General features: G+C 39.8%; 1 protein-coding gene across 3 annotated transcripts in view; it reads left to right on the top strand.

Annotated features, from left to right (window-relative positions):
- kiaa1549lb (KIAA1549-like b) overlaps window positions 1–17,972 on the top strand; it is a 59,186-nt gene extending 41,214 nt beyond the window's left edge. The window contains exons 12-23 of one of the 3 annotated variants that reach the window (XM_032543329.1): window positions 331–366; window positions 2,035–2,225; window positions 4,048–4,178; window positions 5,135–5,259; window positions 6,001–6,230; window positions 7,234–7,366; window positions 11,238–11,612; window positions 11,700–11,794; window positions 12,134–12,282; window positions 12,431–12,582; window positions 14,970–15,040; window positions 15,970–16,188. In XM_032543329.1, the coding sequence (XP_032399220.1) occupies window positions 331–366; window positions 2,035–2,225; window positions 4,048–4,178; window positions 5,135–5,259; window positions 6,001–6,230; window positions 7,234–7,366; window positions 11,238–11,612; window positions 11,700–11,794; window positions 12,134–12,282; window positions 12,431–12,582; window positions 14,970–14,999 (1,647 nt within the window). In that variant the 3' untranslated portion in view covers window positions 15,000–15,040; window positions 15,970–16,188. Of the gene's footprint in view, window positions 1–330; window positions 367–2,034; window positions 2,226–4,047; window positions 4,179–5,134; window positions 5,260–6,000; window positions 6,231–7,233; window positions 7,367–11,237; window positions 11,613–11,699; window positions 11,795–12,133; window positions 12,283–12,430; window positions 12,583–14,969; window positions 15,427–15,969 lie in introns of those variants that run through there. The other 2 variants (XM_032542525.1, XM_032541750.1) reach the window with 2 other exon arrangements.
- Window positions 17,973–26,251: the final 8,279 nt, after the last annotated feature.

The following is a 26,251-nucleotide window of genomic DNA, read 5'->3' on the forward strand; positions in this document are numbered from 1 at the left end:
AGTTAATTGAAAAACTAATCAACAGATTAATCAATGGAAATGATCAGTAGTTGCAGCCTTAGAGTAGGTGTTTGTGACTTTATAGCTAAAGTGGGACTGTGGTTCAGTATGTGTCAGTAGGTAATGAGCGTCTGCACTGATCAATGTGTGAGTGACTTTTGTTTACAGAATTTTATGTTTTTGTGTTTATATTACTTATTATATGTTAACTGCTGTCTGTATAACTTGTGTTAATGCATTGGTAGACTCCTAGTCAATCTTGAAACTTGGGCCCACTCACACACCAACACACCTAAACACACTGTTTAAAATATCTTCTCTTGTTTGCAGATGGCGTATCGGAGAGATGTGGGCTATTATCACCAGGTATCGGCCTCTCTGTATTTCCTCTCATTACTGACCTGTGATGTCATTATCAGAGCTTAACTGTGCCAACAGTGGGATTTGAACAGGTTTCTGGGCAGACATCACCTATGAAATATTTCAATAAATCCTACTGTCCTGATGGAAACTAACTATACACCAGCACCTTTCACAATGAGATTTTCTTGGATAAAAGGCTGGTATTGCCTATTCTTCTTATAGCACTCTCCAAATGGCATGTTTGAAAGAAGCTTTTACAGAGAATGGTTATTATGGAAATCATTGTTTTTTTTTGTCAAGCTGAATGAGTGTGTGAATGTTTGTGTACTGTCACTTGTTTAGTTTGTGTAAAGAAAATTGAAAGCTGTTTCTACTGTTGCATTAAGAGTGTCATCACAATGTCCTAATCAAATTTATCTCTCCATCTCCATTCTGTGGGTTTTTTTCTGCTCAGTGGTCTCTTCCCTGTTATATGTCAATGTAGAGGAATGGAAATGATGAGTATAGCACTCAGCAAATCCCACTGCTTTATTTATGGAATTTCATTTGAGAGAAAGTAAAAAAAAATCTTCCAAATTAAACTACCACTGCTACTTTCAGAGAAGTTATTTCTACGCAACATCTGAAGTCCTGCAAAGTCTCATCATGTAAAAACCACCAAAAAGCTTAATTCAATTAGATATGAAATACAATTGGGCTGCTTCTGACAAACCTTCACATTTTGAGTTGATTTTAGGAACATATTCCTGCTTCTTTCTAGTCAGTTATGTAAAAAAGAAGAAAATATTCTTAAAAAGTATAAAGATAGTGTGTAATTTAAATGAGGCTCTTGCACTGCCTCTTCTGTATTACCTGCAATGTCTGTAAGCCAAAAACTTCACATCATACATCCTTGTTAGAGTTTCCACTTTTAAGACCAGTTGCAGTAGCACTTTTAGTTATAGTAGTGAGAAAACTGGATCCAAAGAAAATCTTTGCACTCTCTCTATGTGCATGCGCGCGTGTGTGTGTGTGTGTGTGTGTGTGTCTTTTGTAGGAAGAGAGAGGATGCATGTTCTTCAATCGGGGGAGTATCACATATTGATTTTGTGGCCCGGCTTGGCTGCATTGAGGAGGGTGCTGTGCATCTGACAATTTATGGCACTGCATTGAGATTAGTCCTAAATACTTCAGTATGTATCTTTTGGCCCTTATCTTTGCTATAAATATGTTGACATCCAGTGTTAGGTAGAACACCATGACTCCTTTTCCTCCTCCTTTTTATCGTTTAATGTTTAACTTTGCTACTAGATTTCTGTGAGAGTCTGCAGATCACATCTTGTCACCACCCACTGCGGGTCATTTATTTGACGAGAATTTGAATGAAGATGAAAAAAGGCCTCAGTTGAATCTGTGCTTATCTATTTCAAGGCACTGCAGCGCTGTAATCCCAGTTTTGTTCCTTAAGTCTTCTGGACATCTCTTAAAAAGATACACTTTACTGTAGATATAAGATAGAACTCTATTTTTAGATTGCTGTCTATGTGACACTTCTGGTTGGCTAATGTATGTCTCTTTGTTTCTCCTATCAAAGGTTACACTATATGACCACAGGTATGTGAATAGTAATCAATCTTACTTAAAGCTGTCTCTTTTGTTTTTTTGCATTTTCACCCAACCCCTGTGAATCAGCCAGTCCAGGGTTTTGACTATGCCAAGCAGCACCTGGGCCAACAGGGTGGAGACGAGGAGACCCTGCCTGCAAGTCAGGATACTCTTGTGATGTCACTACAAATTCGGGACACGCCACTTTCACTAGAAAAGGCCCTGCAGCAAGACGGAACTGCCAACAAGAAAAGCCTCACCTCTGACAAACACAAGAGGTATCATTATATCTACACATAATAACCTCCTCAGGCTGTTATCTTCACAAAAAATGTTAAATTTATGAAACTAAAGGCAAACATCCTCCCAAAGGGTAGTACATTGACACCTTCACATTCTGAGTGGAAATGGGAGCATATTACTGCTTCTTTCTAGTAAGTACATTTGCTTACAGTATATGTGTGTTATCTTAACAATTGCACCACTGCTCTGTCATAAAGCTCCTGGGTCGCTGGTAGGCAGGATGATAAAACACAAAAGTCCCTCCAACCCTACTGTCTGTCCTAATTCTACCTTGACGCTGAGTGATGGGCGGTCATTAACAGAGTTTTGTGTGTGGGCAGGTGAAATTGACAGTTTTCCTAATCTGACAGTCAGTAGCGCTGTTTCGAAATGAATTGCCATGTTAACTAATGCTAAATTATTTAGTCAAGAAACGCAAAAGGGCATAATTTTTCAAAGCCATGCAGGATTATGAAATCAAATGAAATGTACAGTATGTGACAGAATAGGGAATCTAGACTGGAGGTCTTGCAGTAATGATTTTGAGACTCCTGAGGCAGCAACCGTTTTTAATTGTTGGTTTTATTAAACTGTTGGTCTAGGGTTTCCTTCTTTTTATGAGATCAAGTCTTAAGTCATCATTCCTATTCGGTTTTCAACCAGCCATATGCCATTATCCCAGGACATAAGCTTGTTTTTTAATGTCTCTTCTGAAGATTCACAGAGATAGTAATATCATAACTGATACCCAAGAGATTAGATACTGTGCCACAGTATGTAGCCTAGTACATTTTTCAAAAATTGATATAGCTTGTGGAAAAGCAGCTGCCCTGCAAGTGCAACATGATATTAGCTTTCTTCTTGATGCCAAGACCAATAACAGACGATCAAATCTTTCAATCAGGTGCAGGCTCAGAGTTTGTGTTTACTTTGGACTGAAAGTGCAATCTGTCATTCACTTGTTATACAGCCGGTTTGAAATGACATCTCTCCCAAAATGCCTGTTGAGACCTGACAGACAAAGAGAAACTTGTGGGATGATGCTGTGAGGTTACATTTTTGTAAATTATTATTTCACTTCAAAAGGATTTAAAAAGGATGACTTATGTATTCGGGGCTAGAATGCTGTTATGCATGTTGAATACAAACACATTTAAAAACATGCAGTCAGGCATGCAATTTGCTTCTTCCTTTATGAAATCCTTTCACTTGTACCAAGGTCACATATCTGTTAGCTTCTAAACACCAACACAGGATCAAACATGCAATCCTCTCAAAAAGCCTATGTGACTGTAATCTGTACACCTCAATTAATTATTACACGTCTTTGACTAAAGCACGGAGCTAGCTCTCTGCAGCACTGCCTCAACGAGAGCAGGAAGGACAGCCGCTGTTCCTCTGTCTCTCTTTGCTATTATCATTTTTACCAGACAATAAGGGGATAGACCACGATGCTTTGATGTCACTGTCAGCCTCGTGGTCCTCTGAGCTGCTGCTTGATCAGCTCTAATTCCAACTACAGTACAGTGTTTGAAGCTAGTGTAAGAATTTGGATAAAGCAATTGTTTGTCCAATTAATAGAAGAACCAGGCTTGCTTCACACTGGACATTAACGCACACACGTTTAGAAACCTGCATCCATGCAGAATGTAGTAGAGACGCATCCACAGAAAAATATGCAAGTTTATTAATCTAAACATGCAGGTTAATATACAAAATACATGGGGGGGGGGTTTAAGGGAAGGATGACATAACCTGGCTGTGAGCCCAGCTTCCGGAGAGCTCACCGCCTTTTCCTGTTGCTATGGTTACTTGCAGCAAGTTACCGAGTGAGGACGGTTCCGTCATCAGCAACGAATCAGAGAAGCTGAATTCCGGTAGGGGCCTGACAGTGCTGAAAGTCACAGCACAGCAAAAACTGACAAAGGAGGAGACGCGCAAGAGGGAAGGTGAGAGTCACACACACACACACACACACACACCACACACACACACATACACACACACACAAATACAAATTATTTATTCTACAGCTCCTTTGCAGACAAGGTCAGGTGTGTCACAAAAATCTTTTTTCCATTCTCTCCTGCGTGACACACTCTTCCAGTCTCTGTTTCTCATACACACAGGTACCATAAGAGGAATCTTTTTTACAGTCAGAAAGGTAGCCACTCAGCAATAAGCAGTGATGGACCCAATGAATATGCATGAGACACTCTGTTGACATGATACAGTATGTCAGACTAGTGGATGCTGTGACACACTGGCAGAAACACATACACACTCACACATTCACTAATGCAAAACTGAAGAATAGCCACATGAAGTCACACACCATGTGCTCTTCTAAGATGCAGAGCAGTTTAAGTAAAAGCCGTTCAGACGTTGAACTATTCGCTGTTCTATTCTTGTCCACTGCTGCTAAATGTTCCACATGTGGTGGGAGTGAGTTCAGTTAATCAAATTCATATACCCTGCTTGTCAATTGGATCAAGCTCACTATGTTATGATTTTCTTAATGGGTGGATTTGAATAATTCATCAGCTGAGTTAAGGGAAACTACAATTGAATCCAGTTTGCCTAATGTCAGATAAGGAATAAAAGTGCAAAGTCAGTTCTTTCATCTATCACAGAGATGCATTGCCACAACCTTTTGAAGCCAACACTATCTTTTGTGATCTGTCGTCTCTTTGTCCACCAATTCATTTGCTGACACAGACAACGGATGTTTGACGTAATCCCACAGTGTCAGCCACAGCAAGACAAGGTGATGAGAGAGAGGCAGGGGGAGGCAGGCAGAAAGACAAAGAGGGAGTGTGACAGTTTGTTCCCCTTTTGAATGGCAATGTAGTGATTAGAGGTATCTGTAGTCTCTTTGTGAGTGAACTCCCTCTCTGTTCTTCAGATCCATATGACACCTCCTCTGGCTCCCTGCAGCTCATTTCCATAAAGCCCATGGCGGCTCAGCCACACTACACACACCCTGCATCCTCTGACCGCAGCCAGGACTCTGCCATCGTCAATGGAGAGGTGATGCACATGCACACATCCATTCAGAGTTAGACTTACTCAAACTAATTTAACACAGATGCACAGATGTATTAAAGGCCATGACAAGCTGCTTTCTCCACTAGCTTCTTATCATGAGCGATGAAGATGAGCTCACTATTTTCTGCCAAAGTTAGAACAGTTTGGTTATATCACATACACATACACAAACCCCCTTATCCCTTGAATGTTCTAAGTCTCTAGTTTGTGTTTGTTGAGTTTCAAGGTTGCGTCACAAACTTCTTTTCGCTGTCAATGACAATAAAGTTGAATCTAATCAGGCTATAATTATCCTAGAGGTCACAATAGGTCTCATTATATTGAAAATATGATAAAGGAAAATTTGATTTTGTTTTTATATATCCAAGGGTTTTTTCACAGAAAATTACATAAGACAACCTCTACAGTAAAGTGACTGTTATCAGTAGATCAAGGAACAACTAGAAATAATGTATACAAGACACTTTTTGCTTAATTTTAAATATAATATAATGAATATAAAAAACACGAAAAAGTAATCGATATGTTCTGAATCTTTCTGACTGTGATTATTACATAACAATTTCATTTTAAGAGCTTCTTATTCCCTCTGATATTTTATCCACACACATGCCTTTTAGGACAAAACAGAATCATACCACATTCAGCAAACAATCCTTGTGTCTGCTTTTCATTCTGAACTCCACGTGTGTCTTTGCGTCCTTCACTCTTTCCTCTTTGTAGGTGAACTTGGCTCTGAAGCAGAAGTCAGACATTGAGCACTACAGGAACAAGCTGAGACTGAAGGCTAAGAGGAAGGGATTTTATGACTTCCCCTCCACGGACGGAAGCAGCAGTGGTCGAGCTGTGGCGCACAGACAGCGGCACTGCCATGAGAGGGCAGCCGGTGAGCATGGCAGACCACTGGAGCCTGATGATGAGCGAGGTTCCACTTATGTCAAGTCTCACAGGAGGTGAGGGGAGAGTGGAAACGCAAGTGGAACCTGGGTTTGGCATGAGTGTGAACACAAGGGTGTGAGGATACAATTTGATCAGTCAAAACGTGCTGCAGGTGTCATGGCATTTCAAATGTGGATTGGGTTTTTTAACCATGTTGCTAACTGGCTTATAGATATTTAAAACTGTCTCCTCTAATGTTTTCATTATCCTGTCAGCAGTGTGAGACCATCAAGCCTGTCTGATTAGTTTGATGCAAGTCTTGATCTTTGATAATAGAGATAACAGGATTGGCAGGGTGTCGGACGGGGTTCTGTCCTGCTTCTGCTTTACAGATACACATAAAGATGGACAGAGTCTTTGGGTATTACAAACTCAGAGCAACACATAAGACTAAATTATCGCCACACTACTGTAGCTCCCTTCAAAGTCAGAAAGTAACATTTTAATTTTGGCTTGTGTGTTGACTGGTTTGGTTGAATGGCTATTTTTATATCCCACAATGGTGAGCAAGATATTGGTGAGCAAGATAAGGATTTTTTCAGCTTTTTACTGACAAAATTAGTGAAAGAAAAACAAAAAAAAATAGTTTCAAAGCAGGTTTGCTGATATGCATCTGGTCCTTGGTGTCATTGATTGTACGTTGTTGTTTTGTTCAACAAATTTATTTTTTGTTTATCAGTATTGCATTTGCTGTGCAACACCTCAAGGATATCGTCATACCTGGCATATAGCACAACAATATTATTTAAGCTGTTGATTCAGCTCTTTTACTCGATGACCTTATGAGATATCCTAACATACTCTATGCATTTGGTTTTGTATCACAACTTTATGTACCTTTTTTTGAAAGGGAATCTGATACGTTCAGATACATACCCTTCCACCCCCCACCTGCCATTCACTGGCAGACACTCTGAAACCATGGCTGAAAAGTAAGAAAGCTGAATTGATAGGATTTCTATGAATATTACCCCAGGTCTGATTTGTACTAAATCCACCTTTTACTCCAATTGACAGGCACTCGCAGGTAGGGCAGACGGCCTATCGCAGCAGACAGAGTCTGAGCAGTCCCAGTCCTGGAGGAACAGAGATGGACATGCTTGTTATGAGGGAGAGACCGAGGAGAGGCATCCGCAACAGCGGTTATGATGTGAGTCACACCACCAAGTGACTCTGTCTGCAGACAAGATGCAGTTAAATTTGCCAAAGGAATTTATGTTTACCATTTTAAAAACATCACCAACACAAAGTAATTGTTGTTACTTTTTAAATAATATTAAGTAAACCTTTAAAATATCAGGTAATAATTGCGTACTAATTCAATATGAATATGTGTTCATTTATATACTTATATGCTTATCACCCAATTCAGATATTAATTAAAAAAAAAACTGTTTTCAATCTGGTAAGATAGAAGGTAAAAATAGAAAATGTCAATCAGAGCTTGTTGGTCATAAATCTGTGCCGAAGGCCCACATTTTGGGCATTGTGCAGCCACTGAGCTAAAACTCAGACATATTCTACCCAGGTGTGGTTTCAAGTATGCCACAGCTAGCAAGGGAAGGGAAGTGGTTCATTAATAATTAAGAGTTAAGATTTATAAGGCCCTGTCATTTTGATTTGTAATGCGTCTCAGGATGGCTGGTTTATGCCTCCACTCTTTTATTGTTCCATTATGTCTCAACGTGGGGCTCTTTCTGTCATGAAGTCAGAATACTAGTATGTGAGTTTCCGAGAGTAATCGAGCAGATCAATCCTAAAAAGTATTTTTATTCTGAGCTGTCCTTCTGTAAAATAGATATGAACAGTGATATAAATATTTCACTGAACTGCTATTGACCTGCCAGCCATTTTGACCAGTCACAGCAGGAAAAACACAAGTGTAACAGGCCATTGTTGTTGTTGTTGGTTATTGTTTTGCTGGCTCATTGGGATGGCTTACTGGGACGCATAGATGGTTAATAAACAAGGTATTATATGGACCTGTGCTTTTCCTACTATTGCAAGTCAAATGTCTGCTGTGCATTTAATTTAGATATATCAAGCTCTTAGGATGACAGGAAGGTGCCATGACCAAAGTGCCACATCTTAACATGACAAACAGAATTCAGAACTCAATAACAGAAGACTGTTGACAAGCTTTACAAATTGAGATTTTCCAGACTAATAGGAGTTGTTTGACTCTGACTGCCCATTATCATGACTCTTGGTCAACTTATATTTTCTGTTAAACTCTTTGTAACCAACTGCTCAGCTCTGTTAGAAATATAGTACCACAGCTAGTAGAAGCTTCATGGTCCTTTTCAGTCCTCCTTGCCCTCTTCATTAGAATGGGACTAGTGTGGCTGCAGGCCCCATAACTGCAGATGCAAGCCTCTACCATTCCGTGTTGTAGGGAGGGCTGATTTACGAGGTGCACCACGCTAGGTCTCCTGTGGCTACCCTCTATTCACACAGGAAGTAGGGCAACCTCAACTGGTATTCATTTATCACTGAATATAAGGACTGGATAGATTGAAACAGGTGCTGGGAAATGGAGAAAGAGTGCAGGATATGAAAAGATGGAGGAACTTTAAAAAATGTAAGGAAGAGGATGTAAAAGATTGAGTGAGGTAGCAGTTAAATAATTAAGATGCAATGAATATACATGGGAGACAGGATGATAGAGATACCATGTACAGTGGGGCTCGAAAGTTTGGGCACCCCAGGTAAAAAATGTGTATTAATGTGCATAAAGAAGCCAAGAAAAGATGGAAAAATCTCCAAAAGTCATCTAATTACAGATAAGACATTCATATAATATGTAACAAAAAGTTAGATTTTATTTCCATCATTTACACTTTCAAAATAACAGAAAACTAAAAAATGGCATCTGCACAAGTTTGGGCAGAGTTTATAACATGCACCACCCCCTTTGGAAAGCTGAGACCTGACAGCGTCATGGATTGTTCTCAATCATTGTCTGTAAAGACCAGGTGATGTCAATCTTAAGGTTTTAAATGCCCATACTCATCTGACCTTGCCCCAACAATCAGCACCATGGCTTCTTCTAAGTAGAAAACTGAAACTGAAAACAGTTGACCCTCACAAAGCAGGAGAAGGCTATAAGAAGATAGCAAAGCGTTTTCAGATGCCAATATCCTCTGTTCGGAATGTGATTAAGAAATGGCAGTCATCAGGAACAGTAGAAGTTAAAGCAAGATCTGGAAGACCAAGAAAAATATCAGACAACAGCTTGCTTGACTGCACAATCCATCCATCCACAATCCATTTTGAAAGACCTGGCAGACACTGGAGTTGTGGTACACCATTCCACTACAAAGAGATACTTGTACAAACATGGTCTTCATGGAAGAGTCATCGGAAGAAAACCTCTTCTACGTCCTCACCACAAAAATCAGTATTTTAAGTTTGCAAATGAACATATAGACAAGCCTAATGCATTGTTGAAACAAGTTCTGTGGACCGATGAAGTTAAAATAGAACTTTTTGGGCGGACTGAGCAAAGCTACGTTTGGAGAAGAAAGGGCACAGAATTTAATGAAAAGAACCTCTGTCCAGCTGTTAAGCATGGGGGGGGGGGGGGCAATCATGCTTTTGGGTTGTATTGCAGCCAGTGGCACCGGGAACATTTCACTAGTTAAAGGAAAAATGGATTCAATAAAATTTCAGCAAATTTTGGACGCTAACTTGATGCCATCTGTAAAAAAGCTGAAGTTAAAGAGAGGATGGCTTCTACAAATGGATAATGATCCTAAACACTCCTCAAAATCCACGGTGGATTACATCAAGAGGCGTAAACTGAAGGTTTTGCCATGGCCTTCACAATCTCCTGACCTCAACATAATTGAAAATCTATGGATAGACCTTAATAGAAAATGTGTGACAGACAGCCCAGAAATCTCAAAGAACTGGAAGACTTTTCGAAGGAAGAATGTGCGAAGATACCTAAAACAAGAATTGAAAGACTCTTGGCTGGCTACAAGAAGCGTTTCCAAGCTGTGATACTTGCCAAAGGGGACAGTACAAGGTATTAACTTTGCAGGGTGCCCAAACTTTTGCAGACGCCATTTTTTTGTTTTCTGTTAATTTGAAAGTGTAAATGATGGAAATAAAATCTAACTTTTTGTGACATATAATACGAATGTCTAATCTGTCAGTTGATATCTTTTAGGGATTTTCCATCTTTTCTTGGCTTCTTTATGCACATTAATAATTTTGTTTACCTGGGGTGCTTTTGAGCCCCACTGTATACTGTAGTGCAGATAAGAAAAGTTTAACAGAGAGGGACAATACAGAATAGCATTAGCACACCTGGGGTTTACTTTTTAGCCCCACTGTATACTGTAGTGCAGATAAGAAAAGAGAAACAGAGAGGGACAATACAGAATAGCATTAGCACACATACACACAATAGACCTCCTGCAACTGCTTACGTATTGTTGGAGTGCTTATACTGTAAGTATAGAAAAGTGGAGGTTAGCAAGCACTGAAACAAACTAACTGGTTCTGCTGACTCAACCTCCTCTGACCACAGCTGGATCAAACTCTTCCAGTTGACTTGTCTCAGAAACATGTGCGTAACATTGACCAGCCTCATCAAGCTCAGTCAGCACCCTGTCAATAACCCACTGAGACAATGACTGGAGACATTATAGAAGTTAACTTAATTTTCCAGCTTTCTTTAGATGAAGCTGTTGATATTCCGCTAATTCAGTTAGAAGAGGTTTTATTTTTATTTTATTTGATCCAGGTGTAAATCAGAATGTGTCTCCCCATGTGGCTGCTGCTACAGATTTACCCACTCGAACTATTAATTAAAATTGGTCTATGTTCCCAATTTTCATATCTTTTTATTCCTGTATATGAAAGATTCCATGTTGTATGTACTGTAACTGTGTTTGCTTCTCAATCAGATTCCTTGTACATTGTGTCATGAAATAGCTTATACTGTTTCTTTGTATTGTGTGTGTTAAGTCTTAATTCATATTCTCTTGTAAATGTGTTTGAATATGTTTTAGACTGAGCCTGAGTTGATTGAGGAGACAAATGTTGACCGCCTCATGGGGCCACATGAATACATGTATGGCCGAGGCTTGAAAGGACACTCTGAGACATCCACTCTGAGCTCGCAGCCGTCCATTGATGAAGTGCGACAGCAGATGCACCTGTTGCTGGAGGAAGCGTTCAGTCTGGCTTCAGGGGGGCAGTCCACATCTGGAAGGCACTCCCGTCACCACCACCCACCTTCTGACCAGTACAGCCCCGCACCGCCTCCCCTCCCCTACGCAGACGTGGTGACCAGCGCCCCTGGTACAATGAGCTGTGGACGGGGAGGCTTGCAGTGGGTACCATCCTATGGTGCAGAAATGTATCAATGCAGCCTGCCCAAACCGGTAAGTGTGATGAGATAATTTCTCCTTTCTGAAGAACTGTGTTAGATAGTTTATGTAACCTTAAATACCTCTCACTATCTGTTTAAGGCCTTTCGCTTCACCCAGCTTCCTGAGATGGCCATGGGCTCTCCTCCCCCTTTACCACCTCGCACTGGACCTCCTCCTGGGACTCCCTTAAGACGGTAAGGCTAAATCGGTCTTACATATGCACTCACACTGACACAGATGTAGGCAGACACAGACATACACACACTTTAGCATGCCAAAGCGCATAAGATATTCCACATTTATTCACATTCAAATTCGTGTTCAGGGACTAGCTATTCACCAGGTAATGTGCTGTGGCCAGGGTGATTTTAGGCCTTGTTTAAATTTGAATATTGAACTTGTGCATTGAGAGATGGTAAGAATGTTAATAAGGTACTTATTTTTCCACATGGTGTGTGTCTGCCATCTAGTGGTACTAACAAAGTATTTCAGTAACTCCACGTTCCTGTCTCTGAAATCTCTGTCCAACATAGTTCCACTTCTGACTTGGGGCCTAAGGGAAGGAGCTCAGAGACATCTGTCACTGAAATTCAGAGTCAACATGACAACAACCCATATGGGCCAACAACTAGAGCAGCACTTCCATCTATCACTGCAGAGCAGCCTGTGTCCAACTACTCAGGTAAGCATACAGTATGAAGAGATGACTTTGCATTTTAAAAGAAACACATACTGTGCTTTGCTTCCATGCCAAAATACATTTTTCAAGTATAGTAATACATCCCCCTGAAATACATTCATCAGTGAACATCAGCCTCTCTCCTCTGTAGGAAACCCAATAACAGCCGTCTATGCCATCCCAGCCACCAGGCCCGGCTACTCCGAATACTTTGTCTCCACACCAACCACCTCCTACCACAGTCCATCCTGGATGTCCTATCCACCTGAACCAGAGGATGTGCCGCCACAGTGGGCAGACTCTGTAAGGAAGCCTATTTTGCTGACTCAGGAAGCACCCAATCAATCCTACTAAAAAAATAAATAGAATGTCAACTGAAAGATGAGAAAATAACAGATGTAGGGTAACATGACAAGATGCCTTGATTTAATCAAGACAGTCACAGTTTTCAAGCAATTGTCCAAGTGCACCAACAGATATTATTGTCCTAATAACTTAACTTTAAAATAAAAAATAAACTGTTCTAAGTGACTATTGTGAAACTTCTTGCAAAAGTAAGGCTATATCCTGAGCATGAACAGGTTCGAAAAGAAAATAAGCTCTTTTTTTCTCTTGTTAGTGCAGTATCACATTCAATTAGGAAGTGTTGTTATTTTGGACTCTTGCAGTGTTCTGGCTTTATGCCAGCCAAGTTAATTATTCATTTAATCATTTAATACAATCTAATTAAACTTAAAAATAATAATAATAATAATAATAATAATAATAATAATAATAATAATAATTGTGATTGTTGTAGGGTACTGTTAAGATGCCTCAACCTAACTTCTTGGTTGTCAGGATCCTTTCCCCATAACTTCTTGTCACCCTACTGAGCCAGAAAGTGAGCTGCAGCACTGCAACAGTTAGGTCTAAAAAAAGGAATAAACACTCAGAAACACATGTCATTTGTAGGTGAGATTGCCTCTCTGTATTAAAACATTGTCTTTTGCAAACCATCTCACTATGGCACTGACATATTAGTCCAGGCAAAGTAGCGTTTTACGACAGACCGATTGTAAAAGATTTTTTTTGCCGCTTAGATCATTTCTATGAGGTGTTCAGAACAACATATAATCCTAAGAAATCCTAGTAATTATGCTAAATTCTCATCAAGCCGAGATGTGTGCCAATAAGGCCAGACAACAATACACCCCAATGGTGCTTTTTTTTCCCTTACTCCTATCAAAATGAAACTTTATTCAATGAAAGTACCCATGAAGAGTTCAATTTGTTGCATTAAAAGTTTCTTTGAAAAATAGTTTTAATATGCAAATTACCTATACACTAATTGAATATGCTCAAAATACACCCAAATAGCCTCTTGGTTCTGGCACCCCCTAAATCAGTTCCTGGTTTGTTCTTTGCTTAGTTCTTCCCCTTTGGGTCATATTCGTCTGATAAATCAGGCAACTGTGAATTTGTGCAGCTAGTACCACGACATTCTCCGCAAATGGCAGTGCTAGGAAGTCCATGTTTTTGCATGTGCATCTCTTTGTGCTGCAGTCTTTCTTGCAACTACAGCGGACTACATCTAGCATTCCTGGTGGTGCCACAGGCTGATCGGTCATTATTGGCATAAATCTACCATCCAAAACATGCCACCCCCAGTCTTTTGGGTCCATACGTCCACTTCCCCCTTTCCACTCCATCAGTTGGTAAAAGATCTGAAGACTATGGAACTTTGCAGCTGTTGATGTTGGAAGGATGGTTTGAGGTTCCACTGGAGATGAGTTCTGAGTTACTTTATCATAGAATCGCCCATATCTCAGCATATCCAGTGATTCATCTTTTTCGCCCCCATACAGTGATACTAAAGCTTTTCCCCTGCTGCAATGATGGTGCCTTTTCCCCCCTTTGTCCTGTGACTGGCTGAACACCTTAGCTTGTTCCAGAAAGCTAGTGGCATTCTTTCCTTTTTCAGTGCCATTCCCTTTCCTATGCTAAATAGACGAGACGTAGAATCACAGCCTAAAATGGCATGGATAAAGAGTTGACTGTCACACACCTTAAGACCAAGTAACTCCTTCATCTGTTTTATGCACCATATCCGTCTTGTTTTTGTTGCTTCCTTTGGTTCTGGTGCCAGAAACAGTTCCTGTGCATTCATTACAGTTAATTTTCAAATAAACCTGTAATACGATTTTTTTTTTTACTTTTCATGGAGACTTTCATTGTATAAAGTTTCATTTTGATAGGAGTAAGGGAAAAAATAGCCCCATTGGGGTGTATTGTTGTCTGGTATTACTGGCACACATCTTGGATTGATTAGAATTAAACATATTTCCTCAACTACGATTTCTTAGGACGTTTAGTATGTTGTTCTGGAAACCTCATAGAAAGGATCTTTGCTGAAAAAAAATCTTTCATAATTAGTTCTATTTTGGCTCCAAAATGAGTTACTTTGCCTGGACTATATTCCTATCCACCCTTGAAAGGGGCCGGGCCTCACTAAAAGACAAACCTCCTACCTCTTCCTCCGCTTTTTCATAAAAATAAGACAGGTTCCATTTGTTCTATCGGATCTGTTATAACCCATGTTACCCTCCCTCCCCTGCACAGCAGTTTCCTTGTTTGTATGGAATGTTCTCTTTTTTCCCTGTCTGTTTGCCTGTTTCAACCAGATGCCTTCACGCAGTGTCTTTTTGCAGAACCAGTGTCAATTAGAAACCATTTGCTGATCTGAATTTATGGCTGGCGTTGGACACAACAAAATACCGGGGTAGTTGAGCACATTTCCTAAATGAACACCTATTTTACTTTTTACTTTTTTTCTTTCTTGTGGTGTAAATCTGACACTTGAAGATTTTGATTCAACATTCAAAAGTAGTCCATTTGTAGTTCAAACACTGTTTGAACAAAAGTCCATTTCAGTATCATACACTCGCACAGTAGATCTCCACACTCATTACTCTCCCTGTTATTTTGGTTCAATTAAAGGTCCCATGACATGGTGATTTTTGGTTGCTTTTATAGGCCTTAGTGGTCCCCCAATACTGTATCTGAAGTCTCTTTCGCAAATTTCAGCCTTGGTGCGGAATTACAGCCACTAGAGCCAGTCCGACTATGAGCTTTCCTTAGGACTTGCCATTTCTGTGTCTGTAGCTATTGAGGGGATGGGGGGGGGGGCTTGACCAACTGGCACTTTGCTTGTTTGAAAGCCATGATGTCTCTCTCTTTCTCATGGGTGGGCCAAATTCTCTGGGCGGGCAAAGCAGAGAAATGGGAAGTAACCCTGCTCCTTATGACCTCATAAGAAGCAAGTTTCCAGATTGGCCCACCTGAGCTTTCATTTTCTCAAAGGCAGAGCAGGATACCCAGGGCTCTGTTTACACCTATCACCATTTCTAGCCACTGGGGGACCATAGGCAAGCTGGGGGAACTCATATTAATGTTAAAAAAACTCAGAGTGAAATTTTCATGCTTTGGGACCTTTAAAATGATTTTTCCCAGATAGAATTGTCTACATGTTCCCTTATCACCCATTTAATTCTTTCTAAAATAGTGGTGCAAAATAAAAAAATGTTCACTCAGCAAAAAAATAACTAATACTCTATCCTTCTAATTATTTAATTAGCTGTCATTTGTTTTGTGGGTAGTAATAATATAAAGTCGCTGTATTACTGATTTCCTGTCTACTCTGTGTTCCAGGTGCCCCTGCCTGGGTATGTAGAGGCTTTTCCTCATCCTCGTTACCCACAGGGGAGCCCCACCAGGCTGCCACTGCAATATAACAAGGCACTGGAGCAGCCACCCACTGCCCGTAGCACAGCATCCCAGCAAAGCCTGCACCAGGTGGTGAAGGACATGGACAGCATGCCCCTGAGCAGCCTCTCCACCTCTGCACTTGTGCAGGCTATTCGGCAGGAGGTGGCCAAGCTGGCGAAGAAGCAAAATGATGTGTTTGAATTCTAGTTTTAATTCTGTCCCCTTGTGCGCAGAAGATAGTTAAGTGTGCATTAGTTTCCAACAGAGGCACACAAAGGTGGTGCTCTTTCAGACAGATTTTTGATGTTTGTACTGTTAAATGAACTTTACCCACTGATTACCCAATGATTGATTTCTTTTCACACACCATTGGTGTTTTGCAGTTCCTGATTTAAAGGAGAAGAAAAGATTATGTTTTATTTTTATGTAGATGATGTCCCAAGTGACAACATGCATCTCTTCTTTGTAGATATGTCAATAGGATACGCTAAATATGGAAAATATCACTTTTTCCAGGATTAGACATTTTTTTGTGAATCACAATCAATTGAGAAGATTGTACTGAGAGGGCCGAATACTTCCTGTCAGATGGTGTAAGTATAAACCACAGTGTATATGAGCATGTACAGTATTAGGACATCATGTATGTTATCTCCTTTTATAGACCATCATCTTCAAAAAGACGGGCTATTAATATAATTAATTTCAGTTCATTCAAGCATCCATACCACATCAAACTACCAATTCCAGGTATTCTTCTGTTTATTTTCATATCACATACCAACCATGACAGTAACAACAGAAACTGACTGTCCTGGGTTGTCTAATGATTTTGACTGATTTAAAGTAGTTCCTGTTTATTAACAAATTAACTAAATACAGTATCTGCTTTTTTTAGTTTAACCCAATTGAACATTAAAATCAGAAGTTGCATCACACATAGATGGAAATGTTGGCATTTATGTATTTGAAATAGAGGGAAGTTTTGCCAGATCAGTTTGGGTGTGCGTTGACTTGGTTGACATGGAGTGAGTACTTAAAAAAATGAATTTTGACTTAACTATATGTTTTTTCTTTTCTTGAGGAAAACAACGAAAACACTTTGGCTTTCAAAAACCCAAATGAAAAAGTTAATTCACATTAGCACAGTGATTTTAAGATGCACAGATGATTCAATGCACATACAACCTCAAAACATTTGTTACAAAACAATTCTCTTTGCTGTCGGGAGGAGTGCAAAAGTTTATTGTAAAGTTAATCCATAAACAAGATGAGTCTATCGGTTTTTTTTTTTTAAGACTTTAAGACCATGGTCTCAATGGGTGCATTTGATGCACAATGTTCATACAAATTATTAACCTAATGGGAGGTTCTACATCAGCACTCCTGTTCTGAGAACTTCAGTGTGAGCAGATGAGTGTGGAGCATCAGTCTTGGAATTTATCCAAGTTATACGGCGCACACAAAAAGTAAATTATTGCAAATTTGTTGAAAAAATGCCTTTTCAGATTAGTCATCAATCTCAATTATAGTTTAAATCAACCACACAGGACACGAGAGCATCATAACAAGAACTTCATAACACCACCTACCAGTTCACATACAAACACCATAAATATCAACATGTTAGAAGAGGTTAATTTAGATTAAACATAGGAGTACATGAATAAAAGCCGCTAATTAGGGATTTAGCAACCAGACATTAAATGTTATGTAAAATACAAAGTAAAGTGACATGCTTCAATTAATATCTTGATGCTGCACTTATTTACGGTAATATCTAAGGCACCTATTTGGCTATCTTAATCAGCTTTTTATTTTCTGTTTTTGAAACCAGAATAAAGCCACCAGGGCATTTGGTAACAAAACTTTAATCTATTCAATAAAACTCCCATTAAAAAAAAGTCAATAAATCACTGCACACATGAAAGGGATGTATTCCTTTCTTGGAAAAATACTCATACTCATATTTCACTGTGGCATAAAAGCCTTCAATAGGTTATGATGAATTCTTAATTTGGAATTGCTGGCTTGGAAATGGAAAGCGGGACTTTTACTATATTATTGCAAATCACATGGAATGCTTTGCTGATTATTATTATCAATGCCGTCATAAGACATATGGCAGATATGACATAAAGACAAATGCCTTTAAACCACTTTTCTTTTCGTAGAACAGCATTGCTATTACAGCAGGCCTGGATGAATTTAGCCTTTTTGCATACGACGTTTGAACAAACCCTACGCCTCTTCCAAGAAATGTTCTTTTATACTCATGCCTGTTGGTGTCTAAGTAGATATAATGAAATACTGTATGTCTTAAACTCAACAAGAACTTTGCTGTTGCTTGTTTTCCCAATATTCCTTTTACCCATTATTCAGAGGAGCACTTAATGTCTTAAGAACTGTACTAAATACAGTGAAACCATTTTTGTGTATACCAAAAGTGAACACCTTTCCACAGTCTCATGCTGGATAACTGATAAAAACTAACAATATTAAATAAAAGGGTTTTGGGTTGGTTTATTGGTTTAGAAAAATGATGAGTATTTATTCTATAAAATTAAATGTGAAGTGAGCTAAACCTATTAAAAATCAATGTCTTTTTGTCTTCCTGACTGGTTTCTCATTTCGTTGTTTTCATCTGCTTGATCGTTATATTTGATGTAACTCAGAAATTGATTTGACAGAGACCGAGAGGCAGATGGAGAATGAAAGACATTTTAGCCTACATGATTAAAATTAAATAAAAAATTTTATTAGAAGAATCACTCATCAATCTGTGTCTTTAATATCTCTTTGACTTTCTGCTTGCCATTTTTCCTGATGCGCAATATCAAAAGATTTGAACCAATTGCTGCACTGATCCTCCACTTCTTGTCAGGATCCTGATGTGACTGATTGCCTTTGTGCCACTCTTGTGGCCATTTTGTGTATAATGTTGTGTTTAGTGCTTGTTGCTGTCTTCCATGTTCTCTGTGGTTACCTGTCAGTCATGTGTCTCCCTCCCCGTCTCCACGCCTGTCTCTGTCCCCGTCACCATGCTCGTCTTTGTCTTTGTTCTCTGTCCCGTCCCTGTGCCAGTTATTGTTCCAGTCACCATCTCTGTTGTCATCCTAGTCTCCGTTCCCATTACTGTCCGAATCACCATTCCAGTAACTGTGCCCATAACTACCTTTGTTCTTCTCCCTTCCCCTGCCCCTAAGGTCGCGTCTGAGTCTGTTCTGTGGAATGGCTGCCTTAGCTGGTGAGCTTTCTAATCTGGACAGAAATCTGCAGTCCCTTCTTGTTCCCTCCAGTGACTCTGTTTGTGAGGTTGCTAGCTTCCAGACTGACCCTGTCTCTGCATCTACTGGCTTCAGGCCTGTGTGCCAGGGGCTTAGGGTGAGGCTGCTTCACCTCCAGCCAGCCACTCTAAGTCCAGAACCCCAGCCTGAGGAGTTCTTGTCTCCTGCTCCTACCACTATCCAAGTCTCACAGGAGTCTCCATTCTGGGGAACACAGTTGGCTATCAAACCAGCCTTGTCGCCGCCCATCCCCTTTGTCTCTTGTTCGGTTCGTCTCTCTGTTTGTTGCTGTGAGAGTCCTGTTTGTTTGTAGTTTCTAAGTTGTAGAGTCAAAATAAAGTGTTTGTTCTGCACATTTGCTTGAAAGACTCTTGCATTTGAAACCTGCTGAAACCGTGGCACTTCTAGTCGTCCCTGCTATTTAAGTATGCTCTTTTAAAAAAATAATAATTTTAGACCTAATTACTAGTAGGTCCTTTACTTTTTTGTAGGCTTCCACCAACGTGTTCAATTTGCGAGCCATCTTGTCTTGCACAAAGGTCTGTTTGAAAAGGTGGCTCAGCTTGCCAGTAATTTCCTCCAGCAGCAGCTTCCTGGACTTCCTGGCCGGCTTCAGGCGCTGGTTCAGGTCATGGAGGGACCTGGGAGGGCCTTTATCCTCTCTTGGTCCCAGTACAGATCCATCTTCCCATCAATAAACACTAAAAATGAAACACTGTATATTACACTCTGTACCTTTTAGGCAGCATCCTATAATGTACAGTTATCATTCTATCACTCTGCATATTGAAATATCAGTTTAACACGCAACATTGAACCCACATGAAGCACCTTTCTAGTAAAACTACATTTGTTTATATAGGCTACATATTACTATATCAGGTTAAAATAAATTAGGTGCAAGCCAATCTGTAATAAAGGAAAGGAAGACAGCGGGGCAGCTTTATCTGGATGTACACCTCCAGGCTGCAGCCATATACTCTTGATGACTTTGGCGGTCTCAACACCCCCTGCTCCGAAATGAACCACTACTGCCACCTAGGGACAACTCCAATAGGTCCTATGCATAGTCCGATTTTTACAGTCTATGGACATAAATAACATATCCCATCTACTACACAATCCTGCAAGCTTCTAGCACTAACATTACATTTTTTTTATTATGATTAAGACTACACCTTATCAAAATGTAGCCATTTGAACTTCTAAAATGTTCACTTTATTTCATGTTTTAGTTTATAATTTTTTAGCAACGCTAGCCACATTAGTAACACCCGTTTAGAACTTCTCGTCCTCATCAAAATCAAAGAACACGAGTTAAGTAGTTTTTTCTAATAGTAGCCAAGATGATTATGTAGTCTTGAAATTCTTTTCATAGCAAATTTTATGAATGCAAACTGATTAAAGCTAAATGTTGGGGTTCTCTCTAAAGTCACTGTCAAACTCCATGGTAACGTTACAAAGGTAGCTAACGCTACACCTTTATTACTAAATTATCTTATATATTTTGTTTAGCTTAGTCTAGTCGTAGAGCTGTTGTTTAGTATTAAACGTCAGTAAAATGTATTTAAGTACAATTAAACATATGTAACGTTAGCATATTTAAAATGCAATGCAATTTAACGTTGCAGCTTTACGTTAGCTTTGTTAGCTAGCACATTGTGTTACTACTCTAGCTATGTAACGTTAGTTAGCTAGCTAGTTAGCAAAGCTGAGGTGTATGTTTTCATTAATTGTTCTTCTTGCTTGAACGTTATGGCATCTGTGAACATTTATTGTCAAATCATTTAGCTAGCTAGTGTACTAATACTTAGAGAACCCGCAAGACAGCCATCGTCATAGTTCAGACCCAAACTGCTCCAGGCCTGCAACACTCAGCTCAAACAAGACAAGTTTTGTTTTGACAAGTAAATTAGAGTTTGCTGGTGCATTCATGTCAGCAAATAAGCAAAATCTTAGTTTGTGGTAGTTTTTTCTGTGTAGAACAACCCAGGCCACCAAAGGAAGCGTCACCTGTGACGCAAGTACTGTTAAAAGGAAAGGAATTCATATGCACTGAATGTCAAGCCATATAGCTACTCTATAATATTGCATTTTGTATACTGTTAACAGTAAACGTGAGAAGCATATTCAGAAAGTTTCTATGTAGGTTTGCTTTATTTCCCTATCACTTACAAACCCTTGTCTGAATTTTTCCAGTACCTGCACTATAACTATAAATAAAATACCTGGCTTCCCAAATGAGGAAATGTGTTGCATGAAGGCAAGTTGATGGCTCTACTTGAACTGTGCCCAGTGTACCCGAGGATATGGACCAGCCAGCAGTGTTGCCAGATCTTGCGAGACAAATACGCAACCAGGCCTGTGAAAACAAGCCCAAAATAAGCGACTTTTTCTACGTAGCCCCCCTAAGATCCTGGAAGAGAAAAATAAATAAAACTGTGTTACAATCCATGTAGACAGATTGGTAAACTGTACACACGGTAGGCTAGAGTTTATTTATTTTCTCCCCCTGAGCTTCAGGACAATGACCACAGGAGTAAGTTAAACCACCTTTTAACATTATTTAACATTAGAAAACTGACTTTTTTTCACAGTGATTTTGAGTTGTTCCCCATGATGGGCTGAATCCATTCTTTTCCTCCTTTCTCTTTCTCCCAGTCTTTGTTATACTTCTTCCCGTATTTCACCCACTTTATCCCGGGCATTTATTCCTCCAAAAACTCTCCTACAGTACACTCACCATTAGTCGCTACTCGCGCATTTTCCTAACCAGAAAACAACAGACTGCCCTGCTCTGCCTCTGATTGGCTGGTACTCGTTTCCATCTGGGTCAGAGCCAATTAGAAGCAGGAAGTGGGCGGGAAATAACGCTGCTGTCTATTGTGTTTATGGGGAAAGGGCCGGGATCGAGCGAGCCGGCAAGGACAAGCTGTGTACAAGCCCAAATAAACAACTACACTTTAGTGACAAGCCCAAAAAAAACGCAACCCGCGACTACCAATATTTGTAAGCGACTTTACAAAAAAACAAGCCCAAAGTCGCTTAGAATAAGCGGACATGGCAACACTGCCAGCCAGCCACATGGCAACCTGCTGCTAACCCTTAATCGTGCTGCTGTCCTCTCCACAGGGTCATCTTTTGTGGGGTCTCAACAGTAAGTAAATCATTTTACTCTACCAATTTTGGTGAAATATCAAGGTAAAATCACCTAAAGGCTCAGTCGTGTTTTTATTGAATAAAAATAAGAACAAAATACCATTTAGTTTAAATGACAAAGAACCATCACCTGAAGCTCAGTTGTGCACACTGACTTTTTCTGAACTTGAAACTAGACTTAAAAGATCAAAAAAGAAGAAAAATACATTTGTTGATTCTATTTATTACAATAATAACTAAGCCTATGTCTGACATTATCTAGGTGTAGATAAGGTCACACGTGAACTCAGTTAGTACCTTGTCTAGCACCAGTAACAGAACCAGATTTGTGTGTGTGCATGTGTGCGTGCGTCCGTGCGTGCACATGTACATCTGTAGTTTAGCATTTTCCCACCAGGGCTCAGCCTAAAGCCATGCAAACAAATGTTCTACCTCACTGCTAATTTGAGAGAGAGAGAGAGAGAGAAAGAGAGAGAAAGAGAGAGAGAAAGAGAGAGACCGCCTTGCATGAAATGTTACATGGGGTGGACAAAATAACAGGACCAGTAGTCCTGTATTATTTAGTTTAATACAGTAGCTTTGCAATAAATACCACCATTTTCAAGCTTGTAATGTTATGTTTTGATGACGTTCTGTTGGAGCATTGTTGATTCAGCTGTGTGTATTTGTGAGGCTTCAGTTTGCTGTGGTGCTATGACAAAATGTGTGATATTGAATGGTACACCACAGGTGGACAGTAAAGATCATCTGGTTAGGGGTTAAGCGTGTAGTATGAAAGGGCGAATCCACGTAGGGAGGTTGGCCGGGGTGGTGGATGGGTAAAAACACAGGAGGAGGTAAAACCAGGAGACGAGGGATCATCTCACGTTTTCTTTGTGTCCCGCGTGTAACGTTTCCTAAACTCAACCGTCCGTTTTCTTTTATCCTCTTCTATCCATGTCATTTGATACACAGTATATATGTATTTGTTTTCCACTGGATGAACTCTTCCCCAGCAGTGCAGTTTTAAAATGTAAACTCAGTGGGTGGTGGATTGAAAGTCCAAACCAGACTGACTGAGTCTCATTAACTGAGGCGCCTCTGAACCACACAGTGGAATAGAACATTACGATTACCTTATTGCCTGTTGTGCCTCTGCAACAGATTCTCTAGTTCAGATGAATCATATGTGTACAGTAAATAAAGCTTTGCAACTTTTTCTGTGTCAGCGCAGTTGAGCTCTAAATAGACAAACCTTTAGGGTTTTCATAACCACAGTTCTGTGTGGTTCAGCCTGCTATTTCATGTAATTCTATTGATTATTTCTCTGCCTACTCAAGTTTGTGCATCTCAGCAAAATTCCAGTCCACATAAGTTGTCCACCCCCTCAAAAATTGATCAGACCACTGCTATGACCTGGTTACTGTGAGTGTAATACGCTGTGTAGATTCTTAGTTCAAGCATTACTACACAATAGTAAGATAGTTTAGTCTTCCCCCTCATTTGCTGCTCTCACCTCACATGTGTTGTACCGGCTGTTTGAAGACACTAGGGGCTGTCCAAGATACTTACACATACAGCTGTAGCATCAGTTCAGTACCATCTCACTGCAGAAAGGCAGTCAGCTGGAGTCTTTTCCTTAGCATACACTGATACTATGTGTCTTACATAGACAAAGCTAGATATTTATGCTCTCATAAAGCTTCTGCATTCATAAAACCGTCCTCACTCAAGACAATATTTTGATTGGTTCATAAATTACTCCTTCCTCTGGCCACAATAGCTTTTTACCTCCAGTATGAAATTATTTTCTGATAAAGATTTTTTAAACCAATTTTTGCCCACCTGTTTGTTTTGTTTTACTGTCTCTATAAAAACAGACACTTTGTCGTTTAAAGGCATTTAGTAACAAATGGGTGCTCTCTCCTAGTGAAGCGATTACCTCACTAGGTGTTGGCTGCATTATTGTTAGTGGACAGGACGATAATATTAGTTAGTTAATATTATTGGTTCAGGTGGCTCAGGATATTCTTTTCTTATGTTTTTTAACTTCTGGTAGAATACTTAGAATTTACGTCAGTTGTAGTGGGGTAGTGGCAGAAGTATCTTCCGTGGATATTTAATAACCAAAGCCAAAACTACCTGCATGACTAGATACCACTAGGGGTAAAAGATAAAGAATACTTTTGTAATTTGTTTAATTGGCGACTTTGCACACTTACTGGCAGGATTGGTAATGTTGAAAAGTTAGCAAGATTTGAATGTAGCATCTCCCCTGCCTTCTGAGTTCAGACCCACAGTCAGACATGCACAAGCTTCAGAGCAAAGCAGAGAAAGAACTGCAATTTTACTTCATGTCTCACTCACTGTAAAGCAAACACCTAACATTATCATACCAAATGTTTAAAACACAGATGACTACTGTTAGCAATGTGGCGATGGAGTGCATTGAGTTCAGGCTTGTAGAGTTTGGGGGCAAGGAGGCATTTCATTGTTTTCTTCCAAGCAAACTGCGCAGCTGTGATTGGTGGATGTTTTTATAGGATTACAGCAGCTACAGATGACAGATCATTCTAAATCCCTTTTCAGAGCACATACATTAGTTTTTGCTGTCAGGTTATAAAGACCATTTCAAACAATATATAAAAAAGTATATATTGGAAATAGTTACTGACCCTGCCTTTTAAAAGATATATTGCTGCTATAAATCCAGCTCTGTGTCATGGCATTGTGTGCAGTATGTTTAGATGAAGGGTCTTTGGCTTCTCTAGGTGGTGCAAGTGCACAGAGCATCCAGCGGAGATCTGCCGAGATCCGCCTGTTGATGCATAACTCATCACAAAGGTCCACCGGATGACGCAAAACAATTTGGATTGTTTTGCATGTCCATTGCATGTATCCTCTGTTAAGTATAATGCAGTAAGTCACTAAGAGTCCAGACAATAGGGCATCATTTATTCACTTTTTTGTGTAATAATCATTTTTTCTCATGGCAGATGTACTGGTAAAAGAACACGCTTCTTGTTGACTTAATGAAAATCCTAATTTATTTTGTTGGCAAGTGGATTAAGTGGCTGTGACAACCAAGGAATGTCTCCAATCAAAGAAAAATGTCAAATTGTCAGCTCATTGTTACTAAAGACTGAGAGGAAGCTGATTAGCTGTTAATTATGCACAGATGTGCACAGATACACACTCAGACCTACATATGTACGTACAAGCTCTCTCGATACTACTTTGCACCAGACAAAACAATAACTAAACAAGTATTCCTTCAGTCTGCTCTTATTGTTTTAAAAGAGCCGATTAGACAAAGCAAGAAACTTAAGTAGCTTTTACACCTGTTTTGACCAAATCCTGGAGCGTTTCCTTGGATAGTACGGTTTGTTTGGGGTGGTGTGAAAGCTCATTCACACTCTGGTGCAGACCAAGCAACCAAACTCTGGTCAACACACCATCATCTCTCTCTCATCAGGACCTGCCCTCTTCTTCACTTGCTGTCTTGTCAGCTGCTCATATTGCCATCTTTCTCTAAAATATTAGAAACACCAGAGCAAAACCAGAAAACCCAAGTCCTTTGGTTGGCTCCAGTATTTCTGAAACCAGAAGTGTTGTCCCGTTTCATTCTGATATTCTGTCTAATAGATGAGCGACTGTTTCCACCGTGTGATATTTGCTCACAATCTTTGATGCATTTGACAAAGTGCAGTGTGAAAAAACACAGAAACAAATGAAAAATGCTAATATTATATATAGGGGTAATATATAGGGGGTGAAAGCATCCTTATAGAGGGTTTTCA

This window comes from Etheostoma spectabile, chromosome 1 (genome assembly GCF_008692095.1).
Source record: "Etheostoma spectabile isolate EspeVRDwgs_2016 chromosome 1, UIUC_Espe_1.0, whole genome shotgun sequence".
Classification (NCBI taxonomy): domain Eukaryota; kingdom Metazoa; phylum Chordata; class Actinopteri; order Perciformes; family Percidae; genus Etheostoma; species Etheostoma spectabile.